This window comes from Lipophrys pholis, assembly GCF_963383615.2.
Source record: "Lipophrys pholis genome assembly, chromosome: 22".
In the NCBI taxonomy this organism is placed as follows: Eukaryota; Metazoa; Chordata; class Actinopteri; order Blenniiformes; family Blenniidae; genus Lipophrys; species Lipophrys pholis.
Window position 1 is genome coordinate 19,296,593 of NC_137644.1, and position 19,344 is coordinate 19,315,936.

Here is a 19,344-nt window from a genome sequence, read left to right on the forward strand (position 1 = left end):
TCATTAATTCAAATGACAAATTTTTTAAATGTGTCTTCCCTGACTGGGAATCGAACCCAGGCCGCGGCGGTGAGAGCGCTGAATCCTAACCACTAGACAACCAGGGAGCTGTAGCAACTTTTACCATCGCCTTACCATAGCCTTACCTACATTTTTCATGGACAAAGAAATGCTTCATTAATTCAAATGAGAAATTTTTTAAATGTGTCTTCCCTGACCGGGAATCGAACCCGGGCCGCGGCGGTGAGAGCGCCGAATCCTAACCACTAGACAACCAGGGAGCTGTAGCAATGTTTACCATCGCCTTACCATAGCCTTACCATCGCCTTACCATAGCCTTACCTACATTTTTCATGGACAAAGAAATACGTGACTAATTCCGATGAGAAATTTTTTAAAATGTGTCTTCCCTGACTGGGAATCGAACCCGGGCCGCGGCGGTGAGAGCGCCGAATCCTAACCACTAGACAACCAGGGAGCTGTAGCAACATTTACCATCGCCTTACCATAGCCTTACCTACATTTTTCATGGACAAAGAAATACATGACTAATTCCGATGAGAAATTTTTTAAAATGTGTCTTCCCTGACTGGGAATCGAACCCAGGCCGCGGCGGTGAGAGCACCGAATGCTAACCACTAGACAACCAGGGAGCTGTAGCAACATTTACCATCGCCTTACCTACATTTTTCATGAACAAAGAAATACGTCACTCATTCCTATGAGAAATTTTTAAAAATGTGTCTTCCCTGACCGGGAATCGAACCCGGGCCACGGCGGTGAGAGCGCTGAATCCTAACCACTAGACAACCAGGGAGCTGTAGCAACTTTTACCATCGCCTTACCATAGCCTTACCTACATTTTTCATGGACAAAGAAATGCTTCATTAATTCAAATGAGAAATTTTTTAAAAGGTGTCTTCCCGTGCCGGGAATTGAACCAGGGCCACGGCGGTGAGAGCGCCGAATCCTAACCACTAGACAACCAGGGAGCTGTAGCAACATTTACCATCGCCTTACCATAGCCTTACCATAGCCTTACCATAGCCTTACCTACATTTTTCATGGACAAAGAAATACGTGACTAATTCCGATGAGAAATTTTTTAAAATGTGTCTTCCCTGACCGGGAATTGAACCCGGGCCGCGGCAGTGAGAGCGCCGAATCCTAACCACTAGACAACCAGGGAGCTGTAGCAACATTTACCATCGCCTTACCATAGCCTTACCTACATTTTTCATGGACAAAGAAATGCTTCATTAATTCAAATGAGAAATTTTTTAAATGTGTCTTCCCTGACCGGGAATCGAACCCGGGCCGCGGCGGTGAGAGCGCCGAATCCTAACCACTAGACAACCAGGGAGCTGTAGCAATGTTTACCATCGCCTTACCATAGCCTTACCATCGCCTTACCATAGCCTTACCTACATTTTTCATGGACAAAGAAATACGTGACTAATTCCGATGAGAAATTTTTTAAAATGTGTCTTCCCTGACCGGGAACCGAACCCGGGCCGCGGCAGTGAGAGCGCCGAATCCTAACCACTAGACAACCAGGGAGCTGTAGCAACATTTACCATCGCCTTACCATAGCCTTACCTACATTTTTCATGGACAAAGAAATACGTCACTCATTCCTATGAGAAATTTTTAAAAATGTGTCTTCCCTGACCGGGAATCGAACCCGGGCTGCAGCGGTGAAGGCGCTGAATCCGAAACCTGATTTGGAGCTCAATTTTTTTTCATAAATTGTTTTTATGTAATTTGGAGACCTTATTATAGCCTTAACTCAACTTTTATTTATAAACATTTTTTGGGGTGATTTCAAGGTCTTTTGAGACCTTACCTTATTATTATTAATTAATTTTTTTTTTTTTTTGCAATTTCGAGGTCTTACCTCCATTTTTCATGTCCATAGCTTTACCTACCTCGTCTTACTCGCCTTAACTCAATTTTTTTTCAAGATGAATTATTTTTTGTGATTTTGAGACCTTACCTAAATTGTTATCAAAATACTTTTTTTTTTTTTTAAAAATATTTTTTTTTTTGTTCTTGCAATTTGCAGGTATTACAATAGACCACCAAATATTTCACATACTTTATCAATCACTGAGGGAAATTTTTTATATATGTATTCCCGGGAATCGAACCCTGGCCGTGGCAGTGAGGCCTTACTGTAGCTCCTGATATTTAGAAGTTTTTGCTTCATAATAAAGCATTTATACTGCGTTATCCATCAGAACGTTGGTTGAACTGAGCCATAGAATCACTAAAATATTTGAGTACTGCATCGGAGCATGTCTGGACAATCTAAAACTTGCAGTTGGTTGAAGGACGTGTGCAACTGTGGCCTGGGGTGGAGTTAAATGTGTTCCATAGAGTTGTTTCTGTGTTAAAAGGGGGTAAAAGAGAAGGTGAGAAGAGGAGGAACAGGACTTACCAGGGAGTTATATGGAGAAAAATGAGACGTATATGACTTACAGTGCGAGGTATAGTCGAGCCCGAGGACACAGACATACAGGATGATGATCCGTCTCTCTTTCCTTCTTCAGTCTCTGACGACTTTAACCCTCTCAGGCTTTCCAACACAAGATCCTCGTTTCCATCCAGAGTGAAACGGCATAAACGCTGCTTTTCTGCAACAACAAAGAAAGAAAAAAAGTCTGGTTTTGTTCTTCTTTAGTTTGATGAATAAAAACCACATGTGCCTTTTGTTTGAAAATGATAACATCTGCAGGACAAATGGGTGAAACATCTTTGTCCCCTCTGTTCGTGGGATTCTGACCGAAGGCTTTAAGTTAAATGGTTTTTCTCTGATCCAAACTTTTTTAGGTAAAAAGGAATTTATTTTTCTTTTAATTTAAAGATTGGAGTAGAAAAGTCCCTACCACAGACAGACCAGCGTCCACAGATGGTGAAAGCTCTTACAAGCTTTAGAAGTTAGAAATGATGCATCCACTGAGTGTGGCTAGCAGCCGTCCGTGAACCCTTCACACTGCCTGATGGATCACCGCTGATCTGGAACCACAATCCAAGATGTCGCCATCGTCGTCCAGCGTCAACCTGCCAAGATCTGCCTGAAATCAGAGTGCCGTGATTTAGAACCAGCTACACGTTAGGATTTATGTGCTGCCAGTTGAAATACACTGAAGTCTGCATACCTCGCCACTCAATGAATTGAATGTATTTTGGCATTTCTATAATTAATTTTTTTTGGCTGTTGTTCAGAAATGGTGGAGCGAGTTTCCAGACCCACACTTGGTCTCATTTCGCCTCCTGAAGTTTTCACTGCGTCCAAAATGGGTTTCGTGTGTTCGTTAAACTCTTCTGGGTTAAAGTAAGACCAGACAAATTAGTTGTAATAAAACCATGCTGCCTGGCTGTCATGCTGCTGGGATTATTTTCCACCCGTTTGTAGGCAAACATGACAATCTCCATCGCTCCGTCACAATTCATTTAGACTCTTGTGGCTCATTACGTCGGTTTTTAATAAACGTTAATATTATTGGTTTCATCTATTCGGACGCGTTGAATCGTCGCTCAGTTTATCTGAACCTTCTGATGAGAGGAAGTAGAAGTTACTGGAGCGTTGAGACGAATCAGGACAGGCCAGGAATTAGCCAGAGGCGGTAAACAAACACAAAGACGTGTACACATCTGTAGCGCTCCATATGATGCCATGGGTGACTGTTCTTTTTTCAATATGAGCGAAAGCAACGGGGATTTGTTGAGACAACCACAAGAGCTAAAAAATAACACACAGGATGACAAAATAAATTAATAAATGATGGATGAGAGTCATCTGTTTAATCTGTTAAAGCAGAATCCAAAACATTCTCCACAGATTACACACCTTCATTCAGAAACTATTTCATTTGTGATATTAGACATTTCAGGATTCTCACCTTTCTGTGCCGAGCGGCAGATCTGGACGATGTTTTGAAAGGAATGACGACTATCAAAAGTGGGATTCACCTTCTGACCTTAGGTGCTGGACGGTCGACTTCCCGTCTCCGTGTTCATGAAGATCCACAGACGATCTCGGTCCAGCGACATAAACAGAACCTCCTGTGGCTGATGGGGAAGGAGCAATCTGACTAACTAACTATCTAACTTTTAGAGTTATTGTTGGATTTTCACAATATTTCATTCAACCTCACAGTTGCACTGATTGACTGGGACTTTAAATGTCATCGTGAACCTGACATCACATTGTACTGTATCTTAGTGTATTGTACTCTATTGTGTTCTACGAGTATTGGATTTGCCACGGACCTTTTTTCATAATAATATCAGTTCATTTAAAAAGGAGAAGTTTTAAATAGAGAAGAGAGTTTTAGGACATTTCACTTCTCTAATATGATCAGAACGGATATGATCTGAGTGATAAAGTTGAAGTTATACAGCAACGTGTGACGAAGCGATTAATTCACTCTGCTGGTCAGATGAAGCCAGATTATGAACTTTATATATGTGTGTATAGTGGCGTTATTTCACCAGAAGTAAATCCATTCCCATCATGCTGTCGTGTTATCGGCTATCAGCTCACGATCTGAGTATTTCTCACGTTAAGCCGCAGGAAAATCCAAATATTTATGTGCCACTGGTCCCAAGTGCAGGATTTAACATACATCGACTGGGCTTTGGTAATCCTCTTTGAAAGGCCGCACACATCCTGCAGATCAGACCAGACAAATCTGATTGATGAATATAAAAAAAAAAAAAAAAAGGTTAAAATCTGCTGCACATCCGGATTTAGAGGAGTTGACAGGAAATTCAACAATTCCGTTATTACATCACCGTCCGAGCACGAGGTTGTTCATTTTTCCGAGACAGCGGGTAATGACTATTTTCTCTTGTTATTTCAAAGGATTGCTATGACACGTTTCGGTATAAACTAATCTAAAAGCGAGGAATGTGCAGCCCTGCATGCCAGGGCCGTTTTGAAGTAATGAAGACATTAACCGCCGCCTGCTGCTCAGCATCTGCTGCCGCTTAATCTCGATGTTGCCGTCGTGTAAGCAGCTTGTGATTACACACACACACACACACACGCGGTTGTGTAAAGTGAAACTGTGGCTGCGCTCCGGGAGAAACACAATGACTTTAACCTGCTGGGAGAAACGAGCACATGAAGTGAGCGCGGTGGGATTTTTTTGAGATTAAAATTCAGAACAAGATCAGTGATGTTTTGACTCAATTAAGTTGGTTTAGTTTGGTTTTTTCCAAGTAAAAAGAAAAAAGGAAAGAAAAGGAAAGGAAAGAGCACAATGTTCCAGTGAAACGTCACACAACACAGAAACGGTAAATTGTCTGCATGATTTCTCTCATTTACGAAGGCTGGGGTTTAACGGGTTCGCTCGACGCTTCCCCGGTGCTCCTTGGCAGGGAGTTTGGGAATTTCTGGGAATTAACAGGAGGGATGAAGATTGTTCTTTCAAAGCACATTCCTTCATTGGATGATTCTGCTGTTACGAAACCTTCCCGTGAGGGGGGGTGAACATATCCCAGGTGGAGGGGGGGTGAACATATCCCAGGTGGAGGGTTTGAAGAAAAACTACGCTCTCTTCCTGGCTCCTGAAACGTTCTTTGACTGCTTGTCGACACGTAAAGGAATCTGTATCCTCGCAGACGGTGATTAGGAAACAAAATTCAGATTCTGTTTTAAAATAATCCAGATTTTTAACATTTGAACGTCAAATATCCTTTTAAACTTTACTACATTTTGAGCTTTATTACGTTTTTACTTGATACAGACGTACAGTAAGAAGGAAGCAAGTCAAAACAAAATAAACCTGCAGACCAGTATCCCAGTGGGTTTCTGGACAAGGATACTTGTAGTACTCGAAGCCAGTTTGGTGTCAAGGCATTTTCATAATCTTGGTCTTGGGATGCACAGGTCTCGAACTTGACTCGGTAGTGTGGTGTTCTTGTCTTTGTCTTGGACCCTTACAAGTCTTGGTCTTGTCTTGGTCTTCACTCCGTCTTGGCCCCTTAAAGTCTTGGTCTTGGGACGCTCTGATCTTGGACATGACGTGGTTTTGATTCGGTCCTGGGCTCTTAACGTCTTGGTCTCGTCTTGGTCCTGAGACGCTCTGATCTTGGACGTGACTCGCTCTCGGCTCCTTAAGGTCTTGGACTTGCCTTGGCTTCTTTAGGTCTTGGTCTTGGGACGCTCTGGTCTTGGTCCTGACGTGGTTTTGATTCGGTCCTGGGCTCTTAATGTCTTGGTCTCGTCTTGGTCCTGAGACGCTCTGGTCTTGGTCCTGACGTGGTTTTGATTCGGTCCTGGGCTCTTAACGTCTTGGTCTCGTCTTGGTCCTGAGATGCTCTGGTCTTGGTCCTGACGTGGTTTTGATTCGGTCCTGGGCTCTTAACGTCTTGGTCTCGTCTTGGTCCTGAGATGCTCTGGTCTTGACTCGGTCTCGGGTTAAGTGGTCTCGACTACGACACCAAAGGACAGTCAGTCCTATGTTAACTTTATTTCTCCTTCAGCTCGTATTAGAAATACAAATAGATTTTCCAGAAGAATCTGCCAACAGAAAACAATATTTCTGGATCTTTGACTTCGCATTGCTTCTGTGTTTTTGAAAAGGAAAATAAAAAAAATCTCCCCGGAGAGCTGAGGCGGAACAAAAACAGAAGAATCCTTCAACCTCTTTGCACCTTTTTTTTTTTCCTGGTTGCCAAAAACCCTCCAGGTAAAACAAATCAAACCCTCAACACAGGTTTGCTTTTGCTCTCTGATCTCGTCACGTACGAAATAACAAGGATCTACAAGTTGCCGGAGTTACAGTGCCACAGTCTAGCAGCTTCACGTGTTTATTTCCATTTCAGTAGAAGCAACAAAATCTCTATGAAAACTTAAGATTAGCGGAGTGAAATCAAAACAGACCATACAAGGCGTAGAAATGTTTTTATAATCCATCTAACAAATCAGTATTTTGTAGTTTGTACACCAGGATCAAAGAAAGATGAGCATTTCTCTTCTTAAACAACAGCCTGCATAACAAATAGAACTTTATCACAAGTTGCTAAAGTCAATATGAAACATGTAAAATTAACAGTCTGTCACTGAACCGGAGCTGAGTGATGGAGATGGAGAGTAGTAAGAAGGCCTCTGAAACAACACTGAGTTTACAGCTTATTGGCAAGAAGAAGAAGAAGAAGAAACGATGGTTAAAGACGGCGTCCGGTTTGCTCAACGGCACCATGACTCTCCCTCGCTATGAGCCTGGAAGCATCCAGGGAACTGAAATCAAAGTTAATCAGTGCTAAGACATCAACACACAGTCTCACGTGTCTGTTCTCGCCTATAAATCTTCTACGGAAACTCTCTCAGCTATGAACAACTCCAATGTACGTACATCAGCTACAGCAGCGCCACACCCAGAAGTCCTCGCTCAGGAAATGACTGAAGTTTTACTCTTTAGTTTGACTTTGACACGCAGAATCTAATTAAATCAGTTTGTCGTTAAAGGAGTCATATTATCCCATTTTCATCTCCTCCTCCTGGTCTGGTTGCTCCAGAAAACCTCAATCCTCCATTTGAATATTGGATCATAGGAGCTGCATTCAGAATCTGCTGTGTCTGTGTGAGCTGGACTGGCTCCGCCCACACATGCCCATCTTGGGAAGAGGAGGAAGTACTTCCTCTCGTGGTGCCATGTGCCAGAGCAGAGCTGCCTAATTGTGGGAGGAGGCAAAGGGAGGAGCCTACCTTGATTGGGATTGGCTAAACCCCCGATGACACTATATAGGGTTTGATTCTGATTGGCTGGTTGGAGCAACACACTTTTTATAACCTGAAACAAGCCAGGGAGAGAGAGGACAGACTGTCTTCACTTCTGGGACGTCAGTCCAGGTATGGGGACGAGTAGTACTGCTGGAGAACCTTTAGGAAGTGAATTTTGCATAATATGACCTCTTTAAGGTGTACTTGTCTGCACAGCAACGGTTGTACTACGTCATGTGTTCGTTGGCTTACGTGCTGCAACTATCCAAATGAATCAACATGAAACCAGTCTCATCCTGGTCCGTCTCGTACTTGCAGGAATATTCTAAAATATTAAAGCCTGTGAAGCTTTTACTGAGTAAATTTAACAATTTGCAAAAACAAAGACAAAAAAATGCAAATGTTTTTGTTTTGTTTTACAGATCGTCCAATTGTGCAGCTTTATCTCTGACTAGATTGGATGATATGTTACAGGAAGTCTTCAGTTCATTTATCCGAGGTGAGGAGAAACAGTGACCAGCAGCTGTCTTCAGTGAAAACACAAGATTTAGCCTGAAAATACTTCGAAGTAATTCCTGATTTTTCTACAAAGTACAGAAAACGTGAAATGTTGTAGCTGCTACAGATATGTAAACAAAAAAACAAACAAAAAGAGCAAAAAAGCAGGAAGAAGTCAGACGGCCCTAAAGTCGGTATCGAGTCTGTCCGGCAGTCCGCAGCTCGTCCTCGCTCTCTGTTGCCCCCTGGAGGTTCCTGTGGGATTTGTCTTCAGCCTAACATGATCATTATTGCTTCTCTACGCTATGAAGCTAGTGCGCCTCACTAAATCATTTATTTTTACAAAAAAAGTAAAAATGAAAACACTTTATCGGGTAAACAGTCGGTGCGAGTAGGAACAACACACACACTCACACACACTCACACACACTCACACACACTCACACACACTCACACACACTCACACACACTCACACACACTCACACACACACCCACCCACACACACACACACACCCATTCGACATGAGACTGAACCACACTTGAGCAGTGAAGTCGTTTTAATCGCAGCACTACTGTGTCACACGCCAACCACAAACACGGAGCGACCCGCAGTCCTGACCCCCCCCCCCCAGCTATCGTACACCTGAGTCACACCGCCGTGTGTTTTGAGCTGTCGTTTTCACTCCCGGGCGTCTTCCTGCTGAACTGGCTGAAGCTGGCGGCCCTGCAGCGTGTCCTCGGCCCCCCGTCGCCCGACGCGGGGGCCGACGGTAGAGTACTGTAGCGTCCCGGGGCGGCGACGCCCTGGCCGGCGACGCCCTGGCCGGGCTGGACGGGCCGGCCGCTCGGGTGGCGGGCCGGATCCTTGGCGAACAGGCTCTGGATGAGCTGGAATTTATCCTTCTCCTCCTGCAGGAAGACCTCCACCAGCAGCTTCTTCTCCCGCTTCAGCTGCTCCACGATGGTTTTGGGAACGTCGGGGATCACCCAGGCCACCATGAGGCTGAGGAACATCACCAGGTTCTGCAAGAGGAAGAGAATCTAAACCCGGGTCGGAATTTTCTCGTTTCCTCTCATTTTCAGTCTCATTAAAGTGTTTATGTGTTTTCACTGTAAAACACACAAGATGGAATAACACAAATATAAAGAGGGACGACTGGACTCCCACGATACACTCAGGAGCATTTCATTTAAATAAATACAGTAACTAACTCAGCTTAAAGTCATTGCTGATGTAATGATGTGAAAATCATTAAAACTATCTGTAATGACTGTACCACTAAGCTTTATTAACTGCATGTGAAGACGGACGTGGAAGCAAATAATCAACAAAACCAAACGGAGGGTTTTGTTTGATTAAAATGCTTTTAGTTCTTAGTCAGGTCGGTTTTCTATACATGATGGAGACCACAAGAAAAAAGTTTGACCAAAACCCCATGAAACTGAGAGTTTATATCATAAATCCTATAATTTATCTTCACACTAGTGTGAACGTTTTATTCTGGAAGCTGCATTTTTCCTGCGTTTATGACTCATTTGAATTGGCGAAGGAGAAAACTCATCCAGCAGAGTTGAAAGGCATTTGGTTGGCACATGTTGGCGAGGGCTGAAGCATCTGCTAAAATTCCTGGACATAATGAGAGTACTGCGTGATCCGGCGTGGAATGACACACACACACACACACACACACACACACACACACACACACACACACACACACACACACACACACACACACACACACACACACACACACACACACACACACACACACACACACACACACACGTGTGTTTATGTAACACAAGTTTCAAATGTGAGACGCACAACAGAGCAGATTAAAGAAGAGATGAATGCAACGACCTTCGGCTTGTCGGCGATCAGCTCACCTGGAAGAGGATGACGAAGGCCAGCCTGGCGGCCAGGACACACCAGTACTGTTTAGAGAACTGGTAGGCTTCTCCGGACCAGGGGGGTTCCCTGTAGTCTTTATACCTGTGGGACACAACACACACACGTTGACAGTGTGAAAGGTTAAATACGGAGCAGTTAAAAGAGCAATCACGTTAGAAATCAGCTCCCATCAGCTTCAGGATCATTTCATCAGGCTCATTAACGTCTACCTGGCCGAGACCTCGACTCTTCTCACGTTGTACAACCTCCGACGCTCAGCTTGAGCCCCTGACTCAAAGAGCAATGAACTTTATTAGGATTCTTTGCCTTTGGTTTTCTTTGTAGTAAACACTTTATATTCTGCTGGAAAAATAAAGAGAAAACCTGAATCACATGGTCGATACGAGTCCTGGAGGAACGGAGATGTGTTTTATCTAAGGCTGTCTGGTGAAAAAACACACAGTTACAAGTATTTATCTGATACTGTATCTACAGGAGGACCGCTCCTCTCTATAGGACTGATTTATTAAGATTCCACTGGTGTTGCTGGTGATAAAGAGTAACAGCGCGAGTTTGATGCTTCCATTACAAGAAGAAGGCAGTGAAGCTCATGCACAGTAGCAGTGGCTTCAGGAAAGTTGAGTTTTCCCCGTTTCTGCCGAGGCGAAGTTGGATCATTTTCCAAAAAGTTGCATTTTCAGTGGCTCTGAGCAACGTTGTCATGTAACCACATCCCCAAAACGCCAAGAAAGCTTCCTATTGTCATTTAAAGATGTAAAAAGTGGTTTCAATAAAAAGATTTTGGTCTCAAAATAGATGAATGGGACTGCTCAAGCAGTTGAAAAGTCCTATATAAGTCTAATTACCATCAAGAAAGTAGCAAACACAGTTTAATGCACTCATACATGCACCAGCATGAGAGAGTTCTGCTTATTGTCATATTCATGCTGTGAGGTCCGGAAATAAAAGTCAGATTTACCTCACAGTTTATTGTGAAAAATCAAAGCACGTAGCAGTAATGTGACCTCCAAATAATCCAGATAAAATGTATTTTGGATTACAGCTGGGTTGTCTGAAAAAGAAAAGAAGTGAAAAGAGCTTATGGAGTCACCGTCCCAACAGACGTGATAATAAAATCTGATGTATGATGGGTGTTGGAGGTCCCCGGGACCACAGCTTTAAAAAGCAGGTTCAGATCATCAACTTCACTATTATATTTCCAGAACTTCCTGCTGTAAAGCCAAATACACCAAAAGATCAGTGCAAGCTGTTCCTTCCTACTTAATCTGAAGAGGTCCTGACCTGCTTTATGCTCCACTTTACAGTTTACTGATGGTACAGCCACTTGGATGTGGTCAGTCATTCACATATGGACAAAGCCAAAGGACAGCGGGGTTCAGTCGGCGGCAATGAAAGGAAGCCTCTTTATCTGGAGATTTATTAGAAAGCAACGGAAAAAGCAACAGCAACTCGTCCATCTGCAGGAGAGCAGCAGCAGTGAAACAGGAGATGAGAGACGGGTGTGTTGTGGCATTGCTTTTATTTCAAGTTTCAAACGTGGAAGTTAAAATCAACTACGTCTTGACAATGGATCGTTGGGCGGGAAACAACGCAAAAGTAAAAAGTAGCAGGTTTTATTTTGCAGGTTGATAATATTTAACACTACGTTTAACAATAGGAAGTCTGGGGCGAGAGCCTGCAACTTAAATTACATCTAAACAGACATTTTATCTCAATTCTAATCAAACAATAGAGTCATTTTCAAAATTACCTTTATCTCTTCGATTAAAAAAAATGCTTTAACAAAAAGCACACTAACTAAAATGAGAAATAAAATGTCACAATGACGAGTTTCTAAAAATGGAAGAAATAACAAGCAAGACTGTTCAGAACAGAGATGAAATGGTTCAAATGACTAAAATATCCTTCCTGTGGCCACAAGACTCCTAAACTAAATAATGTTTGCTCTGTTTTACTTAATTTCACCCTTTCGGTGCTTATATTAGTCACAATTAAGCCTTATACATATTAATATATAATATCTATTGCAGACACAGCTCTATTTAAAACAAGGAGAAAAAAAAATACAAAATAATGAAAGATACAACATACTAAACCGCATATATTTAAAAAAAAAAAAGGTTTATATGCAACGGGTTGTTGTTTCATTTCGAGTCGTTACATTTTGAGTCGTTACATTTTGAGTCGTTACACTTTGAGTCGTTACATTTTGAGTCGTTACATTTTGAGTCGTTACATTACGAGTCGTTACATTTTGAGTCGTTACATTTTGAGTCGTTACATTTTGAGTCGTTACATATCGGACTCTTAAACATGCAGCATCAGTGAGACGGTTCAGATCCAAAGTTCTACAGAACAGAACATACGGATGTTTGACGTGAAGACAGAGGAAAATCCCTGTGATGCTCAAATAGATGGAACGGCATGAATGAGTCGTCTCTGACCCCAACAGTATAGAAACAACAGAGTCGGGGTGTGTGAGTGTGTGTGTGTGTGTGTGTGTGTGTGTGTGTGTGTGTGTGTGTGTGTGTGTGTGTGTGTGTGTGTGTGTGTGTGTGTTAGCGGAGTCTTATGATGTCTGGCTGCTTCTCCTTATACAGTCATGATTGAGGAATGTTGCCCGTGAGTCGCCTCTTCTCTCGCGCTCTTTTTCTCTCCATCTATTCATCTTTTGCTCGTCGAGTAGTTTCTTTTTTTTTGGTTTTGTTTTGTTGTGAGTCGGACTGGAGAAGAAAACTTCCCTCCTGTCGTGTCGGTCACACGTTAAGTTATCACTGTCTTTTGGAGTCGCTCCATGTTTGGTCAGAACGCCGCAGCTCAGCAGCAACTGGAGCATCAAACTCAATATTCTCTCAAAGAGATTAGAGTTGCTGAGTGTGTGTGTGTGTGTGTGTGTGTGTGTGTGTGTGTGTGTGTGTGTGTGTGTGTGTGTGTGTGTGTGTGTGTGTGTGTGTGTGTGTGTGTGTGTGTGTGTAGTGGACAGACCCTCCTGCCAACGCAGCGTCTCTGGGGACCAAGAAATACATTTACAGACTATGAGGGGTCACATCATTCCCACCCTTCACAGAACACACACACACACACACACACACACACACACACACACACACACACACACACACACACACACACACACACACCTTTTTCACTTTACGAGCTTTAATTCCTTTTTGGAGACAGATGATATAATCAGGGAAGATCAGGGATTTTTTTTATTGACGTTTTAAATACTTTCACGCGTTTTATTTGGTACACAGAAAGTCCCCTCAGTTGTAATATAATGGTTCAACTCTTTCAAGTCATGGGCTGTACATTTCACCCTCAATATTTTCCAACGAATTATGTTGGATGTTTACAAGTTTTCCCCGGATTATAGTAGAAGATGTGAAGATAAAAGTTTCTATACAGTAAATAAAACTGCTCAGCAAAGCCAGAGAAGAAGTAATGAAATGACCAAAGCAATGAAGGTAAGATACGCAGTTTATTCAAGAGTATTTTTACTCTTTCATCAAAATCTACAATCATGAACGTGAAAAAATAAAGTTGCTTTTCCCCCCAAAATCCTCATATTTTTAGATAAAACTGTAAAAGGTGAGCTGGACGTTGCAGAGACCCTGTTGGTACTTTGAGTGGAGCTGCTGTAGGTTCAGCAGGTTCAGCTCAGAGACGCATTAGTACTAATGCTCGCTAATTTTACACTGGTTAGCTCAGCTCAAGTGATTTCAACGCTCACGGTTACTGGAAAAATGAGAAGAAAGTAATATAAAGAATGATATAGAAGTAGAAATACACGGACTTGTGAGAGCACAGACCTCGTGAGTCCATGAAACATTGTCTGGGATGTGGTTTTTAATGCTGCGTTACTTCGTTCAGTCCCCGACGTGACATTTCTAAGACGCCTGCGGTTTCACCAACCACACCAAATTGGAAACTGAAGTATTTCCATTGATGCGCTGGGAGGAAACCACCAATTACAGATTACATCACACGCCATCGCATAACTGTCGGGTCACCGCTCGACGTCGGGGTGATAAAAGTGGGAGGACAGACGGTTTTCTGTCGTTCACCTCAAGAGTTTGTGGTTTGGCTCATATTTGCTGGTTTTTATACTTCATTCTGATGCTTTTCTGTTTTTTTAGGAAGAAGAACGTTTGATATGTGAGTCGTTTCATTACAAACAGACAAAAGCATCAACTCGTATTTGTACGTTGTTTTCAGTGTTTCTGCTGTTTCCGTGGAAACGGACATCGTTATCAACACCTTTCCTGAATAACTGCAAAAACTTCAGTTATTTAACCTTTAAAGTGGCACAAAGAAAAACAAACTTGATTTATTAAAGTGTGTAACTGTTTACTTTAACTGCATCGTTGTGTTGTTTGACATAAATACATCTTAAAAAACAAAACCAAGTACTTAATTCAGTGAGACACATTTATGTACATCTTTGGGTTAATAAATGTATAATTTCAATATAATAAAGGAACAAATAAATCATTAAATTATTTGTCTTCGAGTGTCTTGTGATCTTTGCATTACTCATTTTAATGTTCATCGTTTTAAAAAAATTAAAAAAAAAATTCTTATTCTCGTAAATAAATAAACAAATAAATAAAACTAACATCTATATGGATTACATTCAAAAAGGATCTTTGGCTTCCAGATAATAAAACTGAACTCTAATCTGAATCTACGTTCTTGCATATGAGCTCAAACACGGTCGAATTGACATATTTGATTTTTTTTTTAAAGACTTCTGTATTATCAGCGTTTCATGGCTCCAAATCAAACAAACACCAGCGAGAACGAAACCGTGCAAAGTAGGAATGTTTGTTTTGGGAGTGACGTTCCTCCACAAGGCAACAACACGGAGGTATTTTTAGTGTTTCTGAATAATATCCAGCTTCATAAAGAGCGACAGTTGTGTTTCTCGCATTAGATTGCAGCAGCCGATGCTGGTAGAAGAAGAATAAAATACTTGAGTAATGGCCTCGTTTGGTGGTGATTATACAAATTATAGTGTCTAAAGTCAGAGGTGATTTATTCATTTCCCCAAGAAAAACTTCAACTGGGTTTAAATTGGTCTCGTGTTGCTATTATGTGGCTGTTATACCCATTTATAGGTTATTTATAAGATTATACACTGAGCGTCGGATTGAGTGCCATTTACTTCTACTTCTAATAAATAGTGGCAATTATGATTATTATGCTATAGACAGGCGGCATCTGCATCAAGGGAAACAAAAAATTCCATGTAGTCCTGAACTATTTGCTGACAGTGGCAACAACATTAGAATCCAGCCAAGGAGCAGAATTCATAGATTCTCCACATTTGTATCCTGGGAGACGTTCAGTGACGCTGATAAAGAAACTATGGACGAGCTCCTCACACTGCTGTTTTTAAACACGATTAAAGATTCACAAGCTCGGCGGTTCGATTCTTTTCTCTCCCCCGTCGGCTTTATATTCCCACGTCCTCTCATCCATCGAAATCCAAATCCAATAAATAAACGCAGAGGAAAACACGACCTTCTCGGCCAACTGATTGGGAACTATTAGGACGCTTCCCATCGCCCGTCTCATTTAAACAGGTTGTTTTATTACACACAGAGTTGTTTCTGCTGTTTCTGCCGTTTCTGAGTAAAATGACATCGTTTTCAGAATATTGCCGGGTAAAGACAAAACTTTTCTGAAACCAAAACGCAAAAAAATATGCGTTTTTAATGCAATTCGGGTACATTTTTCTTGTGAAAAGTTGGTAAAATACTAACATGCATACATTCAAACCCAGTGGCGGCTGGCGATAAATGTCTTCTTCATTATTAATTGATATCAGCCAATCTTAACTTCATTTAAATACAGTTTATAAAACACATTACAACAATCTTGCCTGTTTTAGATTGAGAGAGAGCCCCCTAGTGGTGAAATATTATAGTTCTTTTAAACAGCGAGTGAATAGGGAGCAGTTATTAAAACTGTTTTTGGGGGCAGGTTTCCTTGACATGACAGTTTGTCTGAGTTTAGGAAAAACAGAAGGTATATCAGGTATATTGTCAAACAACACATGAATGAAATATTCATCATATTGCCCAGTTTCACTGAAATATATACGTCACATAAAGCTCCGAGGGAAGAAAGATGCTTCGTTCTATTATTATGTAATCAGTGATATCGTCCTCCATCTTTCTTTCTCCTGGCAACATCATCGGTCAGAAGGACAGTCATGAACGATGCTTTTTGACACGGCGCTGAATCGTTCGCCCGGAGCGCCACAGGCACCGTCTCCATATTGGGCGGCGAACACGCTGCCCGCACACGCCGCAGACACACAAGAACCCTCATTGGGGATTCGGCCGCCCAATTTCACGCCTCCGAGCGGTCAAGTCGCACAGAGTCCCGTCGTGTTTCCGTTGTGACGTGTCGCGCGGCGCCAAGACAAAGGCAGCATTCTGCCGTTGGTCATTCCTCACTGTCTTATGTAACGGCAGGTCAGCCTCAGCCGTCGGCGGGCGCCGCCATCCGTGACCTTTTCTCCCGCAGCAGTCCATGCTGCTCTCAGGGAAAGCGCCGCTCGCCACTGACACGAGTGAAAAACCACCGACGACACAGTAGCGCACTGTGCTCATGACACATGGCGGGAATATTCCTCCAATCTGTCCGGCCCTCGGAGGCAGAGAGTTGAGAGTTTATAGCTTCCTGTTTCTTTACCTTCAGACTCCATCAATCACCAGACGAGTGACGTCTGCAGGAACTTCTGTCTTTTCAAAACAAACTAGAGATTTTGGTTCTGATCCTCTTCCACCCATAAGAGCACGAAATTAAACATAATTTACTTTCTGGAAAGCAATTTGATAAAAGTCCTACAGATTATGTGGTCCGGCTTTAGATATGTTTAGTACTGGAGTATGAACTACTCAGTATGCTGCCTTATGCATATGCCACACTAGTATATACGTTATCATTGAATATATGTAGCTTTTTGCAAATAATTTATTTTATACGTCACTACATGTTCATTGCAGGTAACTGGACGTCACTATATGGTATTTTATGCAGATGATTCTTTACTATACACACGTTCCTACATGCTGTTCGATGTAGATTATGAAAAAACTACATGCCACTACATTATATTTTACGCCGACGATACTTGAATATATATGTTAGTACATGCTGTGTGTGTGCGTGCGTACGTGTGTGTGTGTGTGTGTGTGTGACTAACAAGATACTTTATACAGATGATGCTTTGCTGTACAGGTGTAACTATATGCTCCTTCATGAAGTTAAATAATAATCACAATATTATACGTAAAGTAAAGTAAATCTTTATACTGATTTTCTCTAAGCATGTTGTTTTTTGTTGTTGTTTATTCGTCACGGTCAAAATACACAAATACCTCTTTTCTACTGACTTGATTTTGACTTTTTTTTTTTTTTTAGCTCCGTAGCATCTCAGGGAGTTGAAACGGCCTCGAAACAACTTTTGGTTCAAACCTGATTAGAGAAATGACCATAAGCTTCATGAGCCAAAACAGAAACATCAGATCAGTTGGTGACCGGCTTTGAAAAAGGCTTTATAATTGGCGGTAATCCCCGAGGATGAAGTGGAGTGTGTATGTTTGTTGCTACGGTTGAAGTTATAAGCTCCAACTGAAACCTTCATCCACTCAAATTCCACTTCTGTAAAGATAGATGACTGTTTGCTTGAATTCATAACAAACTCACAGTGAAAAGGAAAAACATTTCATGAAATTAGACAAAAGTGAAACGAGTGCGCGGCCATTAGTCTGTCCTCATGATTAATGACGTCATCAGCAATCCATTTTTATTGAACCCAGGTTAAATACTAACCAGTAATCTGCTGTGTGTGTGTGTGTGGTGTGTGTGTGTGGTGTGATTTTACCTGCAGAAGGCGATGTCTCCTTGCTCCGGGTTGTGCGGCACCGTGCCGGGTTTAAAGTTGGACACGTTGAAGTAGGAGAGCGTGTGGTCGATGAAGCCGTGCATGGTGCCCGTCTGGCTGTAGATGTACTGGTAGACCAGCCGGGGGATGAAGTCCGACGTGAAGGAGATGACGAAGGCCTCCACGGGGAAAGAGAACAGCCCTGCTTAACCGGTCATGGTAAATATTTCATATACATCGAAATTTAAATGCACTGGTTCAGCAGGTTTGGACGTAAAAAGGGTGATTCCTGCTCTGGCTGTGAAGCAGTGCGTGTCTGCGAGTCCAATCCCCCTTCAGTAATTGTAAAATAAATAAAAACTCCTGCTGCTTGTTTTCAAATCCGCCACAAATCTGGTTAGTATTAAAAGTAAACGGAGTAGGATTTGGTCAGCCCGCCAAGTACAAATCCCACGAGGAGCTTTCCGGACTCAGCACACCGCTGAAAAATGTTAGAATATTCAAATCACAGTGACATTTTAGGCCTTCGGATTGTGTCACAACCTCCAAACAGGACCGTGAGGTATAAAACCCCACAGCGTTATATAAAGGCTGAATAAAGTCAATTTCTTTAAAGAAACAAATCCGCAAAAAAACAAAAAAAGCTTCCATGTTGTCTTTTGTTTTATTTGAAGTAACTCAGAGTCACTTTTAAAAACATTCACTTTAATCGATTCAAGTTTTATATAAGGCCTCAAAATGAATCGTCAAATATGCAGTTTTTCCCCCTGAAATATTCGTCTTTATACTGCACGTGAACCCATAGAAACGTATCTGAACACTTACATTGATAATGACTGAGAATTTTCCCATTCCGCTCAGGATGTTGTACCATATTCCTGCACAACGACGAGAGAAAAGGAAACGTGAGACGGGAAATACAGAAAGATTATCAAGATTAAGAGTTTTAACAACAGTTTGGTTTAAAATCCTGTCGTTGTGAGGATGTTGGAAATAGTATACTGAATTCTCTGGTTCTAAAGAAATGTGATGAATGACGATCAAATGAATGTTTATCATCGCCTGAGAATCTATTCCATGTTAGAGTTAGGATGTGATGAAATCTTTGTTTACTTTTTTATTCTAGTCAGTAATAATAGTAGTAGTAGTAATAATCAGGGTGTGATGATTCTTTCTCTGTTGTGGCGCAGAGTTTTCAACACAAAGCCAATTTTAATGAAACTTTCTGGAGCAAAATACAGTGAAATGTCCCAAAAGCTTCTCCTGTCGCTGTTGCATGAGGACAGTTTGATGTC

At 41.9% G+C, this 19,344-nt stretch overlaps 1 protein-coding gene across 2 annotated transcripts in view; it reads right to left on the reverse strand.

Annotated features, from left to right (window-relative positions):
• Positions 1-6,791: 6,791 nt before the first annotated feature.
• The window catches only part of ano2b (anoctamin 2b), a 70,179-nt gene continuing 57,626 nt past the window's right edge, over positions 6,792-19,344 (reverse strand). For both annotated transcript variants that reach the window (XM_080492279.1, XM_080492278.1), the window contains 4 exons: positions 18,875-18,927; positions 18,050-18,228; positions 10,125-10,230; positions 6,792-9,257 (listed from right to left, as the gene is read on the reverse strand). In XM_080492279.1, coding sequence (XP_080348405.1) covers positions 8,883-9,257; positions 10,125-10,230; positions 18,050-18,228; positions 18,875-18,927 — 713 coding nt within the window. In that variant the 3' untranslated portion in view covers positions 6,792-8,882. The remainder of the gene's footprint in view (positions 9,258-10,124; positions 10,231-18,049; positions 18,229-18,874; positions 18,928-19,344) is intronic.